Source organism: Capricornis sumatraensis, chromosome 16, assembly GCF_032405125.1.
Source record: "Capricornis sumatraensis isolate serow.1 chromosome 16, serow.2, whole genome shotgun sequence".
Taxonomy (NCBI): domain Eukaryota; kingdom Metazoa; phylum Chordata; class Mammalia; order Artiodactyla; family Bovidae; genus Capricornis; species Capricornis sumatraensis.
The window spans coordinates 81,925,197-81,948,159 of record NC_091084.1 but is presented as its reverse complement, the minus strand read 5'-3'; the positions used below and the strand labels follow the sequence as shown (position 1 = coordinate 81,948,159).

Sequence of the window (22,963 nt, the reverse complement as noted above, 5' to 3'; positions counted from 1 at the left end):
CCCTGGGTTGCCACTGCTGCGTGAGGGTCTCTCCCTAGTTTCCGGCAAGCAGGAGCTACTCTTCATTTCGGTGCAGGCTTCTCATCACAGTGGGCGGCTCCTCCAGTCGTGGGGCACCGGCTCTAGGGTGCCAGGCCTTCAGGAGGCGTGGGGCATACACTTACTTGATCTGCGGCGTGCGGGATCTCTCTGGACCAGGGGTCGCACCCGTGTCCCTGGCATTGCAAGGCAAAGATATTCTTAACCCCTGGACCACCAGGGAAGTCCTCCTGCACGGTGTTTAATGATGCGATGAAACTAAATGAAGTGTGAGTTCCCTCCCGTGTGAGAAGCAGGGTGCTGCTACACGGCAGGATGACTCCAGGTCTAAATACGTGCTTTAACGCGCCCTGGGGGTGTCTTGGATCTTCCCTTTAGCTCAAGTGGTAAAGCATCTGCCTGCAATGCAGGAGACCTGGGTTCGATCCCTGGGTCAGGAAGATCCTCTGGAGGAGAGCATGGCTACCCACTCCAGTATCCTTGCCTGGAGAATCCCATGGACAGAGGAGCCTGGTGGGCTACAGTCCATGGGGTCACAGAGTCAGACACGACTGAGTGACTAACACTGCTCCTGGAGGGTGCCTTGGTTTGCTTGCTTCCTTGGCTCTTTAGCACACGTCTCCAGAACGTGTCTGAGGCTTGTGGAAACCGTCTTTTGGATGCAGTGGACAGCCTGGTCTCAGCTCTCCAGGGCGGTGGGTGATTTCCTGGAGGATCTGCGTGAAACCACATTGGCCTCTAGTGGCCAAAGGCCCACAGTGCAACAAGCCGGGTGACGGCTAGGGTCTGGCCGAACGACCCCTAGGAAGCCCCTGGGACTTATCCGTGAGACGCTTGCAGAGCTGTCTTCTCAGCAGGAAGTCTGCCATTAGTCCAAGCTGTTGGAGGCGTTAAGTATACTCGATGTTCGCATATCACTGACAAATACTTTCAGATACTCAAATGTGTCTGCGCTGTATAAAATCCTGTGAAGTGAGTTGTTATTGCCATTTCAGCTCAGGAGAAACTGACTTGCTCCCGAGTTTGGGAACCTAGTCCAGTTTGTTGCAGAGACTGTGTAAGGTCTGTCACTGGCTGTGTGCAAGGAGAGTGAATCACAGGGAGGGAGAATGGATATTTCAGGCTAGAGCCATCTCGATGCCTAGGGGTCCCATGACAGCCAGGGGTAGTGGGGTGAGCTTTGGAGCCAGAACTCTCCAAACCTCTCGTATACCAGAGGAGGGAACTCAGACAAGTTACCACCCATTGGTGTTTGCCCTGTTAGTGAAAGTATTTCAGGGGAGTTGCTGTTCAGTCGCTAAGTCCTGTTCAACTCTTTGTGACCCCACGGACTGCAGCACACCAGGCTCCTGTGTCCCGCTGTCTCCCAGAGTTTGCTCAAATTCGTGTCCATTGAGTCAGTGATGCTGTCGAACCATCTCATCCTCTGCCGTCCCCTTCTCCTCTGCCTTCGGTCTTTCCCAGCATTAGGGGCTTCAGAAGGCTGAGTCAATGGCATAAAGCAGCGTAGAGGCGTCTAACGTGAGTCAGTGCAGCACCTCCTCTCATACGACTTTGAACATGTGGATGAAAATGCAGAATCTCATAGGCGTGTTTTAATATTTTCCACTGTGGATTTTCCTCAACTTGGTTTCTGCCTAAGGTTTCTTCTGTTGCATGTAAAGCTGGATAAAAGAAAATCTCCATCAGTTGCAGGCAAGCTGGTAAATGTAGGCGAAATCTATCTTTTTGAGGCTGCCTGGCCAGCCTTGGGAGCTGTGCCCAGTGGCCTGGCATCACAGAGCTTTACCCAGCACGCTCGAGTGAGCCTGGCCCTGGCCGGAGGGATTACGTTTCATCCCGTGTTGAAATCACTTGAAATTCCCCCTGTTCATCCAGATACAGAAATAAAAGCAGCAACTCGTGGTCTTGCTGAGCCCAAATCTTTATTGTCAGCCATTTCCGGATCCCTTATTCTTTCATTTTGGCATCCATCTGCCAAAAATAGACTGTTGTTAAAATAGGGTATTTTAAGAGCCACATGCGTGCAGATTTTCATACCTCACACCCCATACGTATTTCATCAAAAGACCAAATTATGCTTTTATCGTTTTTATCTGTAGACCTTAGAGTTCAATAGAAGCTTCTGAATGAGATGATGACTTTCTTTTTTATCATCTTCACTTTTTAAAAACCATTTGTCTGGCTGCGCCAGGGGTTCAGTGCGGCACACGGGGTCCTCGGTCTCCACCGTGGCATGCAGACTCTTTGGTTGTGGCATGTGGGATCTAATTCCAGGACCCGGGGTCAAAGCCAGGCCCCCTCCGTTTGGAGCTTGGACTCTCAGCCATGGGACCATCAGGGAAGCTCCTTGTTTTCACTTTTTACATGTACTGCCATCTGGGTGGGTCACTCTTGGGTCTGAGGCTTGAAGCTGAGGCAGGATGAGAGGCAGGAGGTCAAAGCATCCTTTTATAGATGCCCTGGCCCCAACACTCATACAGACACACACACAGACGCATCAACTGGAGTGACATCCGCATCTTTCTTTTTCCCCTTTTTTCTCTTCACCAATCCCTTTCGCATCCCCCTGCTTCCTGCATTTCTATTTCACCCAAGAGAAAGAGAAGGCGCCCAGCTACGTCACGAGCTGAGGGTCCACAGACAGAAATCCTTCTAAATGACTTTTCAGCTGTTTACCGGTCCTGTCCCTCTTTGACTAGTGGTCACAGTGACGAGTCACCCATCGGGCTTGAATCCGCAGCCGCCTGAAACAACTGTGACTCCCAGGCTGCGACCTCACACTTTCCATTTGTATTAGAACTCTCACTTCCCTCGAACCTGACTGTCTTAGTGTCAATTTTCTTCTAGCCATGGACTTTCAGTTTGTGCTAATTTTCAAGTCTTTTTCCAAACTACCTTTGGAAATCAATGCATGAAGAATTTGCCAACTCGCACCCATGCAGTTCCTGGACAGGTTCAGGAGTCTGTCCCCACAGAGAGGCCTTCTCTGGCGGGAGTGTTTATTTCTCTACTTCTGCTGTGCCAGGTCTTCACTGCTGCATGCGGGCTCTTCGTTGCGGGGAGAAGGCTTCTCTGGCTGTGGAATGCAGGCTTAGGTGTCTGGCAGCACGTGGGATCCTAATTCCCTGACCAGGGATCGAACCCATGTCCCCTGCATTGGAAAGTAGATTCTTTACCACCCGACCATCAAGGGAGTCCCAGTTCTCTTTACAAAATAGGAGTTAGGGGCTGTGAACTAAAATTTTGCCTTTTCAGACCTTATTAAGCCTGGTGCTCTGTGACAACCTAGAGCAGTGGGCTGGGGTGCCGGGTGGGAGGGAGGTTCAAGAGGGAGGGGTCGTCTGCACGCCTATGGATGATTCATGTTGACGTATGGCAGAAACCAACTCAATGTTGTAGAGCAATTACCCTCCAATTTATTAAAAATAAATTTAAAAGAGGCCTTATTATATGTAGCATTATATATATGTACTGGAGAAGGCAATGGCACCCCACTCCAGTACTCTTGCCTGGAAAATCGCATGGACAGAGAAGCCTGGTGGGCTACAGTCCATGGGGCCGCTAAGAGTCAGACACGACTGAGCGACTTCACTTTCCCTTTTCACTTTCCTGCGTTGGAGAAGGAAATGGCAGCCCACTCCAGTGTTCTTGCCTGGAGAATCCCAGGGACGGGGGAGCCTGGTGGGCTGCCGTCTATGGGGTCGCACAGAGTCGGACACGGCTGAAGCGACTTAGCAGCAGCAGCAGCAGCAGCAGCAGTGGCAGCGTATATATGCACGAAATATTGTCAGTCCCTTACTTAGTCCGCTTCCTCCATTTCAGATAAGCATGATGTGGTGTCTACACATTCAGATCCACACGCTTACGTCTTTGTTATCATGGACAAGTGCCCATTTCCCCTTTATCCTTTTCTAAGAAGTCTATCCGTTTCCTGCAGGAGAAAGCGACACACAGCTCCTCGCACGCTGCTGGGGAATGCCCTCAGTAGACACGCTACTTTTGTGACCTGATCTTTCTTCCTCCTCCCATCCAGTAGTTAGTACTTACACCTTTCCTGGACCTGCTGCCACTTCAAATGTGTGTCTAGTAGATAAAAATTCCTCCAGGTGGGACTCAGCAGAGCTTAAGCCAGGCTCCGCTGGCGTCTGAAACTCCTGCAGATGTCCTACGAGATTCCGTAGGCCTCACCTAAAGACCCAGCATGCCACCATGAAGACCGAAGGTCCTGGGCACTGCACAGGACCCAAAGAAGCCAGAAAAATAAATACATTTTTAAAATTGCACAGGGACTTCCCTGGCAGTCCAGTCATTAAAACTTCGCCTTCTAGCGCAGGGAGTGTGGGTTCCATCCCTGGCTGGGGAGCTAAGTAAGAGCCCGCATACCTCCTGGCCAAAAAACCAAAACTTAAAACAGAAGCAATATTGTAACAATTTCAATTAAGGCTTTAAAAACGCCCTCCCCCTCCCCCCCCCACAAAATCTTTTTTAAAAAATTGTACCGATTGAGGGACTTAAAGGTGTAATCAGTACTTCTCACTAAGAAATGTCAGTCAGAACATTCTTCATTAAACCAAAAGAGCCTAATGCACTGTACAGATAAATCTAAGCATTTCATATCAGTAAGCAAGTGTTTTATCAAAATACTGCTCTTAAGCAGAAGAAACCATTGAAACAAGTTAAAGCTTGAATGAAATGCACCTCTATGCACTCACTCACTGCATGCACACCATAACCAGCGTTACAGACGCAGCGATAAACTTCTAGAGCCGAGCGGACCCCGCTGTGCCTCATCGCCTCATTTTCCTCTGGTAGGGACGCTCTTCCCTGGCTCTTCTCACGGTTCCTCTGCTCCTCACCCTGCTCTGAGACACACTGGACCCCGGTCTCCTCGGGAAGCGCTTTCTGCCCGGCCGGCCTTCAGCTGCGGCCGCTTACACGCAGCTCAGACTGCAGTGCAGTCCGGGCCTGCGGCCCCTTCCGGCGCGCGCCCGCCTTCCCTGCGCGCCAGAGCCTGGCCCGCTGTGCGCCCTGAGGTCACAGGGCGCGGGCACAGACCCACAGGCAGGCAGCCCTCTCCGACTCGCCGTCTTTTAAGAAGAAAAGAACGTGGTCCTTAAAAGAAGAAAAGAAGGCCCAAGTAAGAAAGCCAAATTGATCTGAGCCCCACCCCTGAGCGTGCATCCATTGGCGTTGTGAAGTGAGCGACACCCAGGAACGTCTGATGCCCCGCCCGCCCGCTCACAAGCCCGGCTTAAGTGGCCTTTCCTGCAACACCCGCGTTCACGAGTCGGTGCTTTTCAGAGTTCCTCTCAAGAACATCGCGCGCAGAACCGTGCCCTTTGCTGAGACGTAGGAAGGCCGTGCTGCGTGGCCTCAGAAGCTCTGCATTCCCACGGGAACACAGTGGGCCTCACGCCCTCCGCGTGGCTAAGGCCAGAGGGTGGCTGGTGGGGGATTTCGACTTTTTCACCCGAGCAGCGTCCTACCCGCCCTTCAGGGAGGTCTGGGCTACGGGGCTCGTGTCACTCACTGCGGTGCTGATTGCAGCGGACTGAGGCAGCCTGGGGGACGCTGTGCCCAAGGCCACACTCAAGGGCATCAGCGGGTATTTGAAAGCGCGCCGCGGGCCTGCACACCGCCAGCTTCCAGACGCCTGGAGGACCGATCTGAGGGTCTCCACTCTCTCTTCCTTGCCAAGTACCGGCGGCAAGTGCTGGCGCTGCCTCTCACGCCCTCAGGACACGGTTGGGGGCTGTCTCCCCAGCCCCGGGGACAGAGTACACGCCCTTCCCAACAGGCGAAGAGGAGCCGTGACAGAGGCCCGTAACCAGGCCTCTACAGTGAAGGGCGCACAGGCTTTGGGACGCGAAACGTCTGGGTCCAAACTCAGAGTGCTGTCTGCTAGGCGGGTAACCCTGAACAAGCTGTGCCCACTTCTGCGAGCCTGCCTTCTCATCCGCCAAATGGAGATCCCACCGCCTCCCTCAGCGGGCCGTGGGAGATCATGATTCGCATAAAGCCCCTGGCAGGGCGCTTCAAGCAGCAGATGCTCAACACGTGCGAACCACGATCGTTATTATCCCAGAGTTTGAACTGGCGACAGTCCATGATTCTAATTCACTATTTCAGTCTTCTCAGAAGAGTCATCCACGACTGGAGTTAAAAAATATATTTATCCTGTGAGGCTGTTACATGCCTGCAGAGGCTGTCGAGTGGGCAGGAAAGATGGGACACTGCGGCGGCGGATGCTGCCTCTGCCCGCGTTCCTTTATGGCACGCGTGCGCACACGCACACACGCGCCCCAGAATAAACCTGTGTGCCCACCATTCCTTTATGGCACGTGCGTGCACACACACACCCCAGAATAAACCTGTATGCCCATCATTCTTTTATGGCACACACACACACCCCCCAGAATAAACCTGTATGCCCACCATTTGTTTATGGCACACGCACACACACACACACGCGTGCACCCCAGAATAAACCTGTATGCCCATCATTCCTTTATGGCACGTGCACACATGCACACACACACACACACCTCACCCCAGAATAAACCTGTATGCCCATCTGTCCGTGTCTCTAACCCTGTGAAAATGGCTATGGTTTCAGAGGATTTCAAAGCTAAGACTGGGTAACTGAGGCCTCAGAGAACAGTGTCTCCTCCATCAGGAGAGAAAGCCAGCGAGAGGGGGCGCAGTCACATCTTCTTGTCCTCGGTGGCACGATGGCTCCCACGTGCGGGGACCCCACTTTGCCGAGAGATGGTCCGCAGGTCATGCACGGACCTCACCGTCCACCGAGAAAGCTCTTGCAGCACCTTTAGGCCCCACAGCTTCTTCTCAAAGAGACCAGCGTCCCCAGTGAGAAGGGGCGGCCCGCCGGCCTCCCTGGGGGGCACCCTGTGCTCCAGCTGCGCCATCAACTCTTCCAGCTGGTACGCGAAGGCCGCCACCTGGAGGAGGATGGTGTGTATCGCCTGGTGGAAGTCGTCTTCAGCCGGGGTGAAGTGTGCCCGCTGGTCTTCCAACAGCCGGGCCAACATCCCGTGGAAGGCGCGGTAGGCCTGGAGGTTCTCCTGGAGCCGCTCCACCTCAGTCAGCTCGCTCCATCTGCTGGAGCTGGCCGTCGGCACACCTTCCAGAGAGTCCAGGCTCACGTTCCCGTTCAGACCCTGATGCTTCATCTGGCCAAGGATACAGAGAAACGTCACCCCTCCTGCAGTCACTCCACCGTTCTCACGCCACCACCAAGTCCCACACATGCCACTCACCTCCCTGGTCAAGGGTCCAGATTGTAAAGAAAACAGTGCACAAGAGGAATTCTTCCTGTGGGATCTGTGACTGGCGTTAGAAAGACCCTATTCTCCCAGAATTTATACACACCGCTTGGACTACCTGTTCACTTTTCTTGGGAGAATCTGCAGCTTTTGCTAGGTGCCAAAGGCTGAAAGCCACTGCCTGGCCTAGAATAGCTTTTCCTCCCTACTTGACACTCCCTGCTGGCACCTAGAATATTACCATCATACTGGAGTTTAAGTATTTTAAATATACCTCAAGATACTGGCCATACCTAAGCAGCTCTAAAATACAGCCTTGACAGAGTTGTTCTAATAGCCCTCTCCACTGCCCACTCTCACTGGTGAGGACAGTCATTTATTAGAGAAGTCAATAGCTATATATATATATGTAATTTGTATTTTAAAGTCTGATTTCTGAATGTTGGGGCTTTAGGAAGATAAACCCACTCTCCAGGAACTTAAATTCAGAGCTCTCCACAGGAGCCTGCAGTTCCCAAAGCAGGCCCTAGGTGGAGACTGATGGGAATCTTCCTCTACAGAAAATGTACCCCATAGTTAGCTCCTTAAGAATTGGACACTTTCCCAGTTCCCCAGGGTTTCTTCCAGTTTTTTTTTTTTATAGGTGACCTTTCTATTTAGACACACAAACACTTCTGATTGTACAGGGTCCTAATACTATAATAGGAAAAATTGGTTGGTTTATACTGCTCTTCACCCAGCTCTATACACCTTACTCAGACTTTTGTTTACATAGTTAAAAAAGTCAGAACATATACATGAAGAACCCAAACTTGGGAGGGCTCATGGTTCATCTACTCTGGAAGAATTCAGACAGGTATTCAAATTAGGAACAGCCTCCAAGACATGTAGACAAATCTACCTAGAACCCCATGTATACTTTCTTATTTAAAGAATATGTTTCCTAAATAGCATATATTAAAAAAGTCTTAAAGGACTTTTCTTTAGGGAAAGGGCCATGTCAAACGACAGGTGCCCAGTGTATAAAACGACTGCTTGATTAGGGCTTTTGTAACCGGTAACAGGGCGGAAATATGACAACGGGCGGGGTCAGAAGAGATGAAGTGAAAACAGACGACAGCAAGGTCGGCAACTTACGTAAGAGTCCACCAGAGCAGTCAGGTCTGAACGGATCTTCCGTGCTAGCCAGATGGAGCGGCTACACAGGTCCCGGCGGTGAGGAGGGGGCAGCGGATGCTCCGCGAACGCCATCCCAACTCAGCGGCCGGGCCCAGCAAACAAGGGCGCTGGGTCTGTCTGTCCACACTGGCCCCAATCAGAAATGTGCCTCGTGGGCCAAACGCCCTGGGCATCTCTCCTAGCCGGACTGGGACTGTGCACCCCCACCCCCGGCCTGGCTCAGAGGCGGCAGCAAATTCCTGGCTGCGGATTTTGCGCCTGTGGAATCAAAGGCCCCTCTCAGCCGGCTTTCGTCCTGCAGCGTCCGCCTCCGTCCCGCTCCTCCTCAGTGCCTCGTGTACTTGTTTTCAGGGCATTGTCTTGCTTTTGCACTTAGCAACAAGGTCGCTGTCACACTCTCAGGACACCCCTGCCTAATGTGGCCTGTTTCATACACACGTACCATCAGGCCATCTTATTGCCACCCACCCTGTCCCCCCCAGGTCCTCCTCTCTCTTCTTTGGCCTGGTATACAATAAAATTGCTACTGTTACTGATACAGCTGCCATTCAATAAGCATCTACCCTGGGCCAGACATGGTTTAAAGCCTTTATTTGATCTTTAGAATAGTTCTACAAGATAAAGTTTTCTTCATTTTACACATGAAATGCAGGCTTAAAGAAGTTACTTCATGTGCACAAAATCCAGTACCTGGGGTTCAAAATTTAAATATAGGCCTTTGATTCTACAGCTGTTTCTCCCACTGACTTTCCAATTTCATTCTTTGGCTGGTTCATATTTTGTTCAAGACACAAAGTTTACATGAAAGAGATCCTGTAAAAATACAGCACTTTCCCCTACTCCTATCCTTTGGCTCTGTGTTTAAAAATTGAATTTGCACTTGATTACAAGTCAGCTAAGGGGGCATCACTATCTTCTCAATCATGGTGCCCCCCTTGTAGCTTCCAGGATGAGGCAGGGACTGTTTAGGCCTGTTCTCTTCCAAAGGACAGGAAACACCCAACCCTGACTTGGTAACATTTCTGAGGCAGTCTCACTCAAGTGACAACATGCTTTTCTTCTTTTTCCTTATCCCAGTCATACCACATTGTTTCTTAACAAAATTCCTAACAGAATGAGCAGGACTGAAGCGAAGGCAGCTTAAGTGCTTAAAGCGTCGCTTTACTGCCTGTAACTGTAGGTTCCAGGGTGATGCCAACCGGGTTAGGAGTCACATGTTTCGTCCCCAAATGAATCAGACACTACCTGTGAATTGAAACAAATGCCTTCTCAGGGGGAAAGTCCCACAAACAACGATCGAGGGACAGAGAGGGAAAGAAATGGGCCGGGGAGCTGCCGCAGCAGGCCTTTAGGGAAGGCAGCCGGAGCCTTTTTTTTTTAACTCTGTACTTTTACGGACACTGAGTTTTGTGAAGGAGCACTGATATTAAATACTGTCAGGGTTCTGTCAGCATCAGAGTGAAATTAACCCCATAGCTTCCTTTACTATATTAAGACGGCCACCTTTTCCAGGTAGTTGAAACATGGAAAGGATTTCCAGTTTTGCCGTATGATCAGAATGGCATCTCAGTATTAGAGATCAAGAGCTAAACAGAGTCAAAAGCTAACGACCTGATTCGCAACAAGTGCAAGCAACAGTTTCTGCCACATGACTTGTTCTGAGGGCACTTGGTTTCCTCATTGAGCGTATCAATTATTTCACCCCAGCGTAACTATAACTCAGTACAACCAAGGAAGACCAGTAGCTTCCATGAAGACAATTTTTATTATTCTTCTTTACATTTTATTTTGGATATGCCTTAGCTAGATTAAGAGAAAACAAGGATCTGAAAAGCAGAGTATCCCTTTTATTATAGTTTCTTTTTACATAAGCTTTTCGACCTAGATTCAGGTCTCTCTCCCATCAGAGGAGAAGGGTCCTGCACATTACAACAGGCAAAAAAGGCTTTTAGGAAATAAAATATTTTCAATTGATTCATTACAATTTTTCAATTTTCTTGAGTACATTGGAAGGTGGGAAAAAGGCAGGAGGGAAAGATGGTGCTTCAAACAGCCTGACCGTAATGACCTTAGTGAGGTTTAGTACACTCTATATTTTTTCTCCAAACAGGTTCTAAGGAGGTTCAAGTGCTCTATGTGGATGCCTTTCCCTACATTAATGTATCTATTTTCACTCCCAGTCATCCTGGCCAGTGTTTATCTACATTCTCTGAAACATATTAAGTCTCAATTATGCAAAATAACCCCGGGCAACCACAAATAAGGGGGAAAGCACACCTTGGAGAAACAACACCTGTTTCAAGTACGTTTCCAAAATTCAGAACCGCTGATTAAAGATGAATATGCTGTGGGAAGAAGGTATTAAAAATGTACCAGAATTTGATTAAGAGTAGGAAACAGAGAATTTTAAGACTGAGTTCCTTAGAAAGATGGTGACGTAAACGTCTGAGGAGCAGAAAGTTAGAGGAAGAGAAACTGGTGACAGCTCACTCAGAGCCACTCTCTCCTTTGCTGGCATCCCTTTCTCAAAAGGAAGCAAACTGAGCCCATGAAAAATACCTGAAAATTCACCGCAGCCTGCTACAATAACTCACTGAAGCAAATTACAGGCAAATGGCAGCTGTGAAGAGTGAGAAGGGGAGTTTCAAATCGGGAGAACCGACGAGCTGCTCTGGGTGGGGAGGAGTGTGATAAAGGGAAGAAAACATTTTCCCTCTGTCTCCAAGTTCTCTTTTAAAAATGCAGTTTGCTTTTGTGTAGGTGGCTAAAACATTCACTAAGTGCTGCAAATGTAATTCACGGAGACCAAGGATAAGGTCAACGTGATGACGGCAAGAAGTGGCGGCTACAGACGCCAGCTAGTGAACCAACGGACTTATACGGGAAAGGAACTTCGCTGTAGACCCGTCCGATTAATCTTATAGTAGTTTCACATCTACTCAACACACCAGAATCAACTCCAAGCCCTCACTGCGGCCAGGAAAGCACATTCCATATTCCTCCCATCCTTACTCCACTCTCTGCCCGGCCCTGGAGGCGATGGCAAAGCCTCCCCACGGAACACAGACAGCAGCGTCTAAGACGGTCACTGCAGACGCTTCCCTCCCTACCCCACGCACACCAGTGGGTGTAGAGCAAGCTTCTTTCAGAGATGGCATTTTGTTACCCTTCTTTTTAGGGGGGAAAAAATCAGAGAGAAAACTGATAAACTTGTAGTTTTAGTGTTTGTGAAAAACAAGCTGTTCCTTATTCTGTTCTCAGCAAAGCTTCATTCTTTCCAACAGCCGTTATACATCTCTAACAAACAATGAACAGGGCAAGCCTTTAATTTCAGTTTCTGAGGTATGTAGGATAGAAACTGCCCTTCCGGTTCTCTAAAAATGAGCCAAAATGGGTCTTTAGTCTTCTGGACATTATGAAGTTGTACAAAACTGTCTCTCTCCCGTGGACAGTAGTAAGCGATCCACCCCATGGAAGTCCCTGTCTCAAGGGCAACGGTAATTCCTGGAATTTCAGGTGGACGCCAAAGCATCATACAGACTACTAACTGTGCTGAAGACTTCCTTCTTCTGAAGTGTTCTTACAAGGGAAACAGAACAGAACAATTTCCTTTGACTTAAAACCATCTAACTCAGATGATTCCTTTTCTGACGGCAGTGCCCTTCACCAAATGGGAGCTGAGACGAACCCACGATGAAACAAAGCAGACAGAGGGGCCAGAGTTGGGCTGACGGGGGGGGGGGGGGGGGGGGGGTGTGTGTACAGAGAAACGACGGGGACAAAGAACTCTCAAGAGAAAACCTTGCATCTGTAGTTCAGACCCTGAATAACCTCCTTCCTCCCCTCAAGATTCCTGAACCGCGATGCTCTGCAAGCTCGAAGAGTGCCAGTCACCACACCCCACCGTCCTTCCCTGAAGAGGCTTCCAGAAAAGCACTGTAGTGATTCTGTCGGTGCTGAGGACCAGCTTTTTGCAAAGGCCACTGGAGCACTATGATTTCAGGGGCTGGCTGTGCTTCTTCAACCCTCTATCTTGCCTTCTACAAGTACCTCTTATGCAAAGGACCCCACGTCAGAATAATGTAATCTTGCCCAGGCCCACAAAATATAGCAACAAAGACAAAAAAAAAAAAAGAAATCAGACTTTCCATTAATAAATAAGGAATCTCAGGTTCCACAACACAAAAACACACATGTTCAAAGTGCAAATTTCTGTCATTAGTCTGGGACTTCTCACCGATAGAGCCCTGTCTATGGTCGGAGACCATGGGGCGGGCGGCCCCTCCTTGCCAGGAGCCTGCTTGCGAGCGAGTGAGCACCATTGAGAACCTTATGGAGGGGCTGGGGGGCACGGCGAGGAAGACGGAGAAGGCCAAGAGGAGGGAGGTGGTCCCCATGCAGCCTGCCTTCCTTCCTTCACCTGGAGAGAGTGGAGGGAGAGGGGGTGAGAGATGTGCGCTGTTTTAACAGCTCACCCTGCTCAGGGGCCTTAAAGTGCCAAGTCAAGCTGCCAGCCTCCAGAGATTAGAAGTATATGATACTTGGAAGATACATGTGCTGCAAAGGTAGAAGCCAGGACCACGGGGCAGCGGGAGAGGAGGAGGAGGGGTCGAGAGGATATCAATATATCATTAAGAGTTAAAAGCTGATCCAGAGCACACTGAAGCTACCGGGTAAAAGGGCGGGGGGGGGGTCTGCTGATGAGCAGGAAGTCTGCCTGGTTGGAAGTGAGTTTAGAAAGAACCCTTCCTTTAAGAGCTGCTGCAGCGGCTTCTTTGTCGAGCTTTCTGGGAAAGGCAACGTCAATTTTATAAAGGGGGTGACGGAGAAGAGGGGCTGTGTGTGTGTGTGTGTGTGTGCTGTGACCCAATGGAAAGAGCAGGCCCTTCAGTTATTTCACTAGATTTTAAATGCTTTAAATTTTTTTTTTTGTCCTTTTTGTCTTTTAAATACAAAGTCTGAGCCGTCCCAGTGCCCGGTCCGCCCCTGGCTATGGCCCCGCTGAGTCCGAGTCTTCGATCAGGACCTCTGCGGTAGCACCGAGGATGTCCGAGTTCATGACCAGCCCGTCCGCGCCCGTGCCGCCCCCGCCACCCACGAAGAGCTTGCCGTCGGTCACCAGGCTCACCCGCTCGGGCCCGCCACAGAAGGCCTTGGACACGCCCTCGGCTTCCAGCAGCAGGCACTCTCCGGGGGCGGGGTTGCCCAGGGGCTCGGGAAGCAGTGGCAGGCCCTGGCCGCCAGCGGGCGGGCTGAGGGCCTCGGGGCTTGTGCCCAGGATGTCTGTGCTGGTGATGAGCGCGCCGGCGTTGGCAGCCAGGGCCTCGGCGATCAGCACCTCGGGGTGGCTCTTCGCTTTGTGCGCCACCACGCTGTCCTTCTTCTCAAACTTCTTGCCGCAGATGTTGCAAGAGAACTGGTAGAAGGAGTCTGCGTCGTGCTTCTTCATGTGCCAGTTAAGGGACGCCTTCTGCCGGCACGTGAACCCACAGATCTCGCATCTGAGAGAGAGAGGGAGCAAACGGCTCATCAGAGAGAGAAGCGCCCTCTCATCCCGGGCCGGGGCCGCACGAACGAACGACTCAGTCATCCAGGCAGGTCCCTAGGCATCACCCCCCAGTCCATGCCCGCTCTCACACAGGGAACACCACGCGCCACGAGAGGGGCTTCCTCTGGCGGGGCACGCCCCGGGAGCGAGTACTCACTGGAGCGGCTTCTCGCCGGTGTGGATCATCCGGTGCACTGCCAGGTTGTGGGAGCTCTTGAAGGCTCGAGCACAATATTCACAGATGTAATCTCTCTGGTCTGAGAAAAACAATGTGATTAGTTACTGTTCCATTTGGAATCCCTCTTAAGTATTTTTTCCTAGCTCACAAAAAGCAAGCAGACAATCAGGCAGGTGAATTCGGAGTAAAAGCAATGTGGAGTATCAGCACCCTGGATAAACGGAACTTAAAAACAGACAGCAGGAGGGGATTCCCTGGCAATCCAGTGGGTTAGTTTCTTGGCCAAGAGCAGTTCCTGGTGGGGCAACTGAAATCCCACACAGACTGCACAGCACACTCAAAAAAGAAAAGTATCATTTTCATCTTTTTTTTTTTCAGTCTAGCCATTCGTTAACATAAGAATGTGTTTACAGTAACAAAAATAAAAAACACAGCTAGAGAGAAATATGAGAATGTGAATCCTAGTCTCAGTTTTACCAGTAAGTCGGATGCAGGATAAACTGCTTAGCAAGTAAACAATTATATTTCTCACAGCTTTTATTCTTAAAACAGCTTTTTCACAGACTGTGAAAGCTGAATGGTTACATACAAAGAAGCTGGCGTTCAACAACAGCATTAAAAAAAGAATTTGACATTACGTAAAGAAAACGGATCCATACTCAAAGTGGTACTCATCTTCTGTTTCAGATTTTTTAAAAAAATGTTACCCAAGATAAACAATTTAAACTTCTCTCAAAAAATCCTACGGGGCAAAGGAGCACTGGACTTATTTTCTTCTTTATCAACTGGTTGGGGATAAAGTGGACAAACAGATGCCCAAGGTCTACTTGCTGAACAAATGGCCACTACACTCTTTGCATGCCTTTCACTTATAATGACCAGAAGCAGTCACAGTGAAAACACGAGTGGCAAACAACATCCAATGTAATCCTACCCTCCATCCCAAACAGTTCTAAAAGCGACTGTGGGAGAAGAGCCACGTCTCTCCCACCTGAACGCACGGAGGCGGCACCTGGGGCTCCAGGGGACACAGAGGCGGACTCAGCAGGTCGAGGCGGGGCCTGGGGTGCGCCACCTCTAGCAGGGGCTCAGGACGCCAGGTCTGTCCGTCTGCATTCCTCATGAACAGTAGGGTCTGGAACGCACACTCCCAACCCAGGGACAGAGCTTACCATCTCTCAGGTCTGGGCCACGTTCCCAGCTCCACGGGAGCATGACGAACCCATGTGGAGCGTTTCACATACTTAAGGAAATTATATTTTCAAAGGAAGCCAATTCACACTCATTTGGAAAAGTAAAATTCTCCAACACTGACATCATAAAATGGTATTAACTACATACAAATATTTGGAAAGGATTTAATTTCTAAAACAGTGTTTGTCATAGTCGGCTTATAAAATCTAGCTAAAGTAGTCTAAACTGGCTGTCAGAAATTATTTTCTATGAACGAAACAGTTTATCAGGGAGAAGGAGCAGAGGAACAGCTGCTCCTTTAGAGGAACAGTGGGGATGGCGTCCTCACTGAAGAGGCAGAGCAGGAGGCAAGGCCTGCAGCCCGTGGAGCATGGAGACCTCAGGTTACACCCCAGTGCTGGGCCCACCAGGTGCCCGGCTCTGTGCAGTAGCCAGCACCGCACACGTCGCCCTGTTTCCTCCTTATAATGACGCAGCGTTGCTGGAATCATCTCTAAGCTTACCCAGCCCAATCTGTTCCTATCAGCTGCACTGCAACGAACTGTCGAGTGGCTGAAAGTGAACGCTGTCTGAACTCCTTTGACAACATGTGTCACAAAGGCACTCAATTCCTCTTTTCCAGCCAACAGCTCCTGTAGGAGGCTGCATGTGTGCGCGGTTGCTCAGCAGCGTCCAACTCCTCACGACCGCACGGACTGTAGTCTGCCAGGCTCCTCTGTCCCTAAGGTTTTCCAGGCAAGAACACTGGAATGGGTTGCCAATGCCTCCTCCAGGGGGTCTTCCTGACCCAGAAACTGAACCCGTGTCTCTTGTGTCTCCTGCACTGGCAGGTGGATTCTTTACCACTGAGCCACTTGGGAAGCCTCACAGGAGGTTACATGTGGATTCAATAGCTAGCCTTTGTGATTCCAATAGCAGCAGAAGTCTTGGGAGATTTTTAGTAGGCAATATGAACTATAAGCAAGCCTCCTTACCATTAAGGCTTTCCCTACATACTCATTTTCAGTCCAGGCAGTTACTACAAGTATCTATCTAACTGAAGCAGAATTTGAAACCACCCCCAAAATTATTATTATTATTTTTTGCTAAAAACTAGCTATGTAACCACTGGCAAGTTCCCTAATACTGCCCAGCTTCTCGTTTATTGGCTGTAAAACAAAGAGTACTATAAACAAACCTGGTGATGCTGGATGGATAGGTTAGAAAAAATATTGTCACCAATCTACACACTTAACAGGGCATTTAGCTACTTGATAAACATTCTAAGAAAGTACCTGTATGATGTTTGGCATGTCGGAGAAGTTGCTTCTGGAGCCTGAAGAGTCGTCCACAGGAGGGATGGGGACATACATATTTCTTCTTCAGCAAATGCTGGTATTTAATGTGGTGCTGAAACAGTAAAACAAAGTGAAGAGAGAGAGAAAAATTACAGCTTCCAGAAAGCTTAGCTCATTCCTTTGCAAAGTCAAAAGTATTGAAGGAAAACCAAGTCCTCTGTCTGTGAACAGGGAGCACCATCATAGAGCGCTTCAGTGCCCGGCTCTGGCGCTCACTCGCTTGCGACCGCGGAAGACACACTGCCAACACCGCAAGCTCCAGTCCCCACGTGTGTAAGGAGATGACGACAACCGCATCAGTGTTGTGGGAACAGAAGTCGGGTACTGCACAGCGCCATGTGCAGCGAATGGCGCATGGCCAGAGAGCCACAGCCATCATTAGAGCAGAACCAGAAGCAGGGAGCAAGGCCTTGGTCGTATGTCACACTTGCTACTCAAGACCAAACACTTCTTCAGCTTTAGTAATTAATATTTCCTGTCTTCTGCCAGACCTCAATATAAGAAGCTGTATCCTTATTCATTAAAAAAAACTCACTTAAAATAAAAACCTCAAACTAAAAATTTATTCAAAATAGTAATCAAGAAATCTTACATTTTAGTTGTTAGCCTTATTCTTTAATAATAGACACTAAAAACAGAACCTGTTTAACTGTGTCTTGGTGTGTTATCACACAATCATCTATTGTATCAGGTGCAGTTACACCATGAGAAACACTGGAATACCCCAAGATTCCAAGGAAACATTTACGTTCAGGTTCTCAATCACTTAAAACAACAACAAAAGCCCAACTGAAGTCATTTGATGTTTAATAAATGATTGTTGTTGACACTGCACAGTAATGATGAAGCCTGCACCAGTTCACAAACTAGAAAGTCTCAGTGAGAATGGCAACTAGTAACGGGAAGCGCCCTGCGAGTCCACCTTCTCTGGAACAGCCCCACTGACCTGCAGGTAGCGCGGGTGAGCAAGGACAGTCCCGCAGCCTTCCATCTCACAGCGGACGTACTGGATGGGGGGCTTCTTTCTAGTAACAGCACAGAAGGGAAAAGTCAGCAACAGCAGGGAGGCAGTATGCACACTGGCCTCTCACTCCGACTGCACTATAGGGGATAGCTGTTCTATAGTACGAAGAATTAAAATCTTTTACTAGCTTATAGCTTGCACAGAATTTATGTTAGAAGTAATCAGAAACTACCAAATGTTTAGTTTTTTAAAAAGAGCACAAAATAAACCAGTAACTCCACCAAAGGCAAAAAGTGTTAAATTTTTTAGAAACTTTAAGATCCTGCAATGGAAGTTAAAGCACAGTAGCTTTGCATCAAGGACACCAATGAAGCTGCTTCTGTGAAATTCTTAACTAGTCATTCCCACAGGATAATCCTAAGGGCTTAACGTATGAGTGAAGGGCCCAGTGTCAGCAAGAAGGCACAGCCCTGCAGGACTATAACTCACTCACCTCCTTTTGGGTAATCGTGGGCTTTTGTCATCTTTCCGCCTTCTTCCTCTCCTGTAATTAAAGAACAGCTTAACTGTCCACATAGTCCAGACTGAAGCCTATACGCTAACGTTAACTGAGGACATACACTCAAGATCGAGCAGCTGGTGGCAAAAACAACGGATAACCCACAACACATAAAGCCAAAGACAAATCCCGCAAAACCAAAGACTTCACTCTGAAGCAACTTTACCTATAAATGAGGCCGCACCAAAGTTAACTGAAAAAGTAGAGGAAATTAGCCTATTATTTAAAAGCCCTAAGAATACAAAGGATACTCTCCTTGTAACAGAGACAAAAGCCTACACACTTAAAAACAGCTATCTCTGCAACAGGAACTAACTGCTAGGCACGAGCCTTTACCTGATCAAAGTCATTACGCCACGTGCCTTATTTGCCATACATTTTTTTTTGCTCTCTTTACTCCCCTTTCTGCGTCCCTACAGCCCCTGACCTACTATACTCAATGGAACATCTTTAAGTACTGCTGTGAATGAAACTTTTCAAGCTGTTGAGGAAAGTCTTTCCAATCACACTGTCAGCTGCTTGAGACAGCAATATGTGCATGTCAACACTCCTACCCTTTTTTCCACTGGTGACCTGAAAATCTGCTAAGCCTCCATTTTCAGGAGTAACTGCCTACTCACTTCCTAGGAGGCTCCTCGTCTTCCCTGATTTCATTCTCTTCTTCTTTCACCTCTACCTCGACTTCCACTTTTATTTCCTTCTTCTCTTTCTCTTCTTTCACCTTCCCTGATTTTCTCCGTGGCTTTGGGGTTTCCCTGAAAATATAAACACATTTCAACACTGGCATCGAGCAAAGGCCTCTTTCAAGAACATCTGTGATAGAAGGGTAAAGCTTAGAGTTATCGCTGATTTATTATAAAATTATGCTCCTTGGGATACGAAATGTGGTTTCTAGACACTATTCGTCATATGGACAGTAACCATACATCTATTTAAAGCCAGTGAAAAAAAATAAAATAAAATAAAGCCAGTGAGATGAGCCCCACCCCCAAGCTAACAAAGCCTTAGAAGCAAATCTCACTATAGATGTAAAGAAAAACAAAAGTAAAAATATTCTAAGTGTTCTGGCAACTCATGACATCTTAAAACAGGCAGATGTCATAATAATTTGAATATGAGCAAAACAAAGTTCTACAGATGGAAGAGCGCGCTGTAGCAGGGAGTAACAGGATAATGCTAGGTTTGTAAACAAGCGCAAAATCACTCCTTTAAAGATTAAGTCCATATCCATTAGTTTGGCAACAAGGTGAAATAAAAGCAAAAATGCTTTCCTAACATTTTCCACCAACAAACCCGAGACATGCCTTTCTAAGTGGGGTTTGTAGGTCTCATCTCTTGGATCATCTTTAAATGGTATTTCTTCTTCACTGATCAACATCTCTTCTTCCTCCTCCTCTTCCTCATCACTGCTAAAAAGAAGCCAACAGAGATTAGAAATCCTAGCTGTTACAAATCATACCTGACTGATTTTATTCAGCAATTTACTTAGACGCAGCCAAAGATTTCACAGTGTTACCTAGGGTTTCCATTCTAATGATCTAGCTGGACTGCAACCTAGCTCTTTCCCCCAAAGAGTAATAACTGGAACTAAAAAGACAAAAATCCTAGACATAGTCTCATTTCATCAAATACAGGCAAGGCAAAGATGGCTCAGTGCCACTAAGAGTTTAAAACCAACTGACTCAATTATTTCAAGCAGAAAACCTCTGAGTCATGAGATCTGCCTGACTGGTCTTCATCCCCTTTACGTCCCCAAGGGTTTGAATATGAAATATTGCAACGTTTCTTACCTAATGCCACCCGGAGACTGATGCTCTTCTGCATCTAGAAAAGGTATAAAACAGAACTTTTGGTATGAAGGTATAGAGATTTTCTCTCTGCAGCCAAGAGAATCAAACCAAATTAAGTTTAGGGTCATTATACAAATGGAGAATTCTTTGTAAACTATCAAAAAGGATCCTTCCTATAGCACCACATGTGACCCTAAAAGTCAGGCTGTTCTGGTAAATGTTCAACATGACATAAAAATCAATAGGCAACTGGTGATTAAATAATCACACTCTACTGGCACTGTACCATAATCAAGCTGATCTGTGTTTGGCTCTGACTTGCAGATGAGCTGCAGGGAACCAGTCTTGGACCGAGAGCTGCGGGTGTTCTCTGCGTCGCGATGCCGAGAGACGGATGTGCGGCTGCTGCCGCGCCAGCCCCGGCTAGGCCGAGCTGCTGCCGCGGGAGGTTCCTGAGCTAGGGGAGACTCTTCCTCCTCTTTCTCTTCCTTGGGATCTAGAGGAAAACATATATCATTCTTTTAGAGTTTACAGTTGACTGATAATCATTTCTGTGTATCTCTGACGATAACACTCACCCCCCACCACCTGTGGACATAATTTTACTGATATAATAGAAGCAAGATGAGGGGAAAATCTGATAAAAACTTATTCTTACTGTCATCAGTCTAAAGAAACAGCTTTGTAGGTTGCAAAGCACCAATTTTATATTTATAGTTTATATATATACTAAAAAATAAAATGCTAAGGGAAATATACCTAAGATCTAACCTTTTGTTCTATATTTTAATCGTTAGATCTAAGACAGAAGAGAGTGGTCCCCAAAAGATGACCAGATCTACAGAAGCATGAGCAAGAAGAAGCATACTTCTAGATGATTTAATAATCAAACAACGTTGCATTAGGTCTGTCTAGTCAAGGCTATGGTTTTTCCTGTGGTCTTGTATGGATGTAAGAGTTGGACTGTGAAAAAAGCTGAGCGCTGAAGAAATGATGCTTTTGAACTGTGGTGTTGGAGAAGACTCTTGAGAGTCCCTTGGACTGCAAGGAGATCCAACCAGTCCATTCTGAAGGAGATCAGCCCTGGGATTTCTTTGGAAGGAATGATGTTGAAGCCGAAACTCCAGTACTTTGGCCACCTCATGCGAAGAGTTGACTCACTGGAAAAGACTCTGATGCTGGGAGGGATTGGGGGCAGGAGGAAAAGGGGATGACAGAGGATGAGATGGCTGGATGGCATCACTGACTCGATGGACATGAGTCTGAGTGAACTCCGGGAGTTGGTGCTGGACAAGGAGGCCTGGCGTGCTGCGATTCATGGGGTCACAAAGAGTCAGACACGACTGAGTAACGGAACTGAACTGAAGAGTGCAAAAGAGCAATTCCATCAAGAGGAATTCCTTTGTATCTATTCAATTTTACTTAGTATATTAAAAATGAGCCTATTTTGACCAAGGAAGATCCTTTCAATAATCTCAGAATGGAAAAGTCCTTTCTAAGAACAGCACAGAATTTTAGGTCTTAAGACTGATACATACAGCTTTATAAACATAAAAAGTTTTCAGCATGGCAAATTCCACTATAATCAAAGTCTAACGGCCCAACAGAAAGATAGCAACTCAGTAAAAATGGCTTTCAAATGTGTGAACAAACAAAAACAATGACAGCAAAGCTCAATCCACTCCTAACAAGACAGACTCCAATGAAACTGACAGCAGTGTTCCCTTAGGACACTGGCAGCAACCAGGACGCCTGCCAGCACACTGCACTGGCAATGTTGTAGGAAAATAGAAGCTCTTGACAGAGATTAACATGTGGAGGTCAGTAAAACCTTTCTATAATGGACAATTTGGCAATATCTATCAAAATTTTAAATACATATACCTTTCCCAGTAAGTTCAACTACTAGGAATTAATCCTACAAAACTAAGATCACACTTATAAAACCCACATCCATATAATGTCTAACTATTATATATGTGTATATATACATAGTATAAATCTACCTATCTACATATCAATCTACATATATCACAACACTTCTGTACAGATTATAAGAAACATAAATACTCGCCACCTTCCAGGGAAGATCTAAAAGGACTTCCAGGAATTCCGCCTCACAGTATCTGCCCTATGAAGAGAAACTGGCACGTGGAGGCTCACTATAGCATGTTTAAAATAAAAAGCAGAAACAATGTAACTTTCCATATTTACAGGAAAGTGTTTATTAAAAAAAGATACGAAAAATTAGCTTCCTTTACTGCAGAACAAGGTGGTGACTGGCAGTTGTTTCAGTTTTAAGTACACTGGTTTGAAAGTTTTATGAGACCATATTAAAGTAATGAAATAAAATTCATTTGAAATGCAGAGATGAATAGCAGTGGGAACTTCAACTTGTTCAAGATCACAAAATTATTTAAGTAGGCCTAAAATTAAAAATCCTGTCTCGGGCTAGTAATCAAGGACTTTTACATCTAGGTCACCACCGCTTTTAAGAAAATTTCTTCAAAGGGAGAAACTCAACACCCTTCATAAAGTACTGCAACATTAAATAATAAAGAGAAAATTAAAATTATTTCTTTTACTCAAACTAGCTACACTAATGTGGGCTTGAAACCTATTCCATAACCTCCTATACTCAATAAAGCTCTTCTCAAACTGTGGGCATTATCCACAGGACAAATGATGGTAATCTGATGAGAACTGCTATCTTTACAAATGAAGCACAGCAGCCTGTTTTATTGAATAACCCACACATCACCTAAAACTCTATAATTTTTTAAAAGAACATTGTCAGAGTGACGACAACAAAAATGTCCCTCATCAGAAAGGCACACACACACCACCTGCACCAGAATCACCACTGTAAGAACTGAGGTACAGTCACAG

At 47.3% G+C, this 22,963-nt stretch overlaps 2 protein-coding genes across 3 annotated transcripts in view; both read right to left on the bottom strand.

Moving 5' to 3' along the window:
- Positions 1–6,746: 6,746 nt before the first annotated feature.
- CNTF (ciliary neurotrophic factor) lies at positions 6,747–8,576 on the bottom strand. The gene is made up of 2 exons (XM_068989423.1): positions 8,463–8,576; positions 6,747–7,232 (listed from the first exon to the last, which is right to left on the bottom strand). Exons 1-2 carry the CDS (start codon positions 8,574–8,576, stop codon positions 6,747–6,749), a joined length of 600 nt encoding a protein of 199 aa, XP_068845524.1.
- Positions 8,577–12,241: 3,665 nt separating this feature from the next.
- Positions 12,242–22,963, bottom strand: part of ZFP91 (ZFP91 zinc finger protein, atypical E3 ubiquitin ligase) — a 35,148-nt gene continuing 24,426 nt past the window's right edge. Inside the window, exons 3-11 of one of the 2 annotated variants that reach the window (XM_068988247.1) lie at positions 20,361–20,570; positions 20,075–20,108; positions 19,589–19,693; positions 18,905–19,039; positions 18,219–18,269; positions 17,708–17,786; positions 16,699–16,813; positions 14,210–14,309; positions 12,242–14,005 (exon numbers count right to left, since the gene is read on the bottom strand). In XM_068988247.1, the coding sequence (XP_068844348.1) occupies positions 13,495–14,005; positions 14,210–14,309; positions 16,699–16,813; positions 17,708–17,786; positions 18,219–18,269; positions 18,905–19,039; positions 19,589–19,693; positions 20,075–20,108; positions 20,361–20,570 (1,340 nt within the window). In that variant the 3' untranslated portion in view covers positions 12,242–13,494. The remainder of the gene's footprint in view (positions 14,006–14,209; positions 14,310–16,698; positions 16,814–17,707; positions 17,787–18,218; positions 18,270–18,904; positions 19,040–19,588; positions 19,694–20,074; positions 20,109–20,360; positions 20,571–22,963) is intronic. The other variant, XM_068988248.1, reaches the window with a different exon arrangement.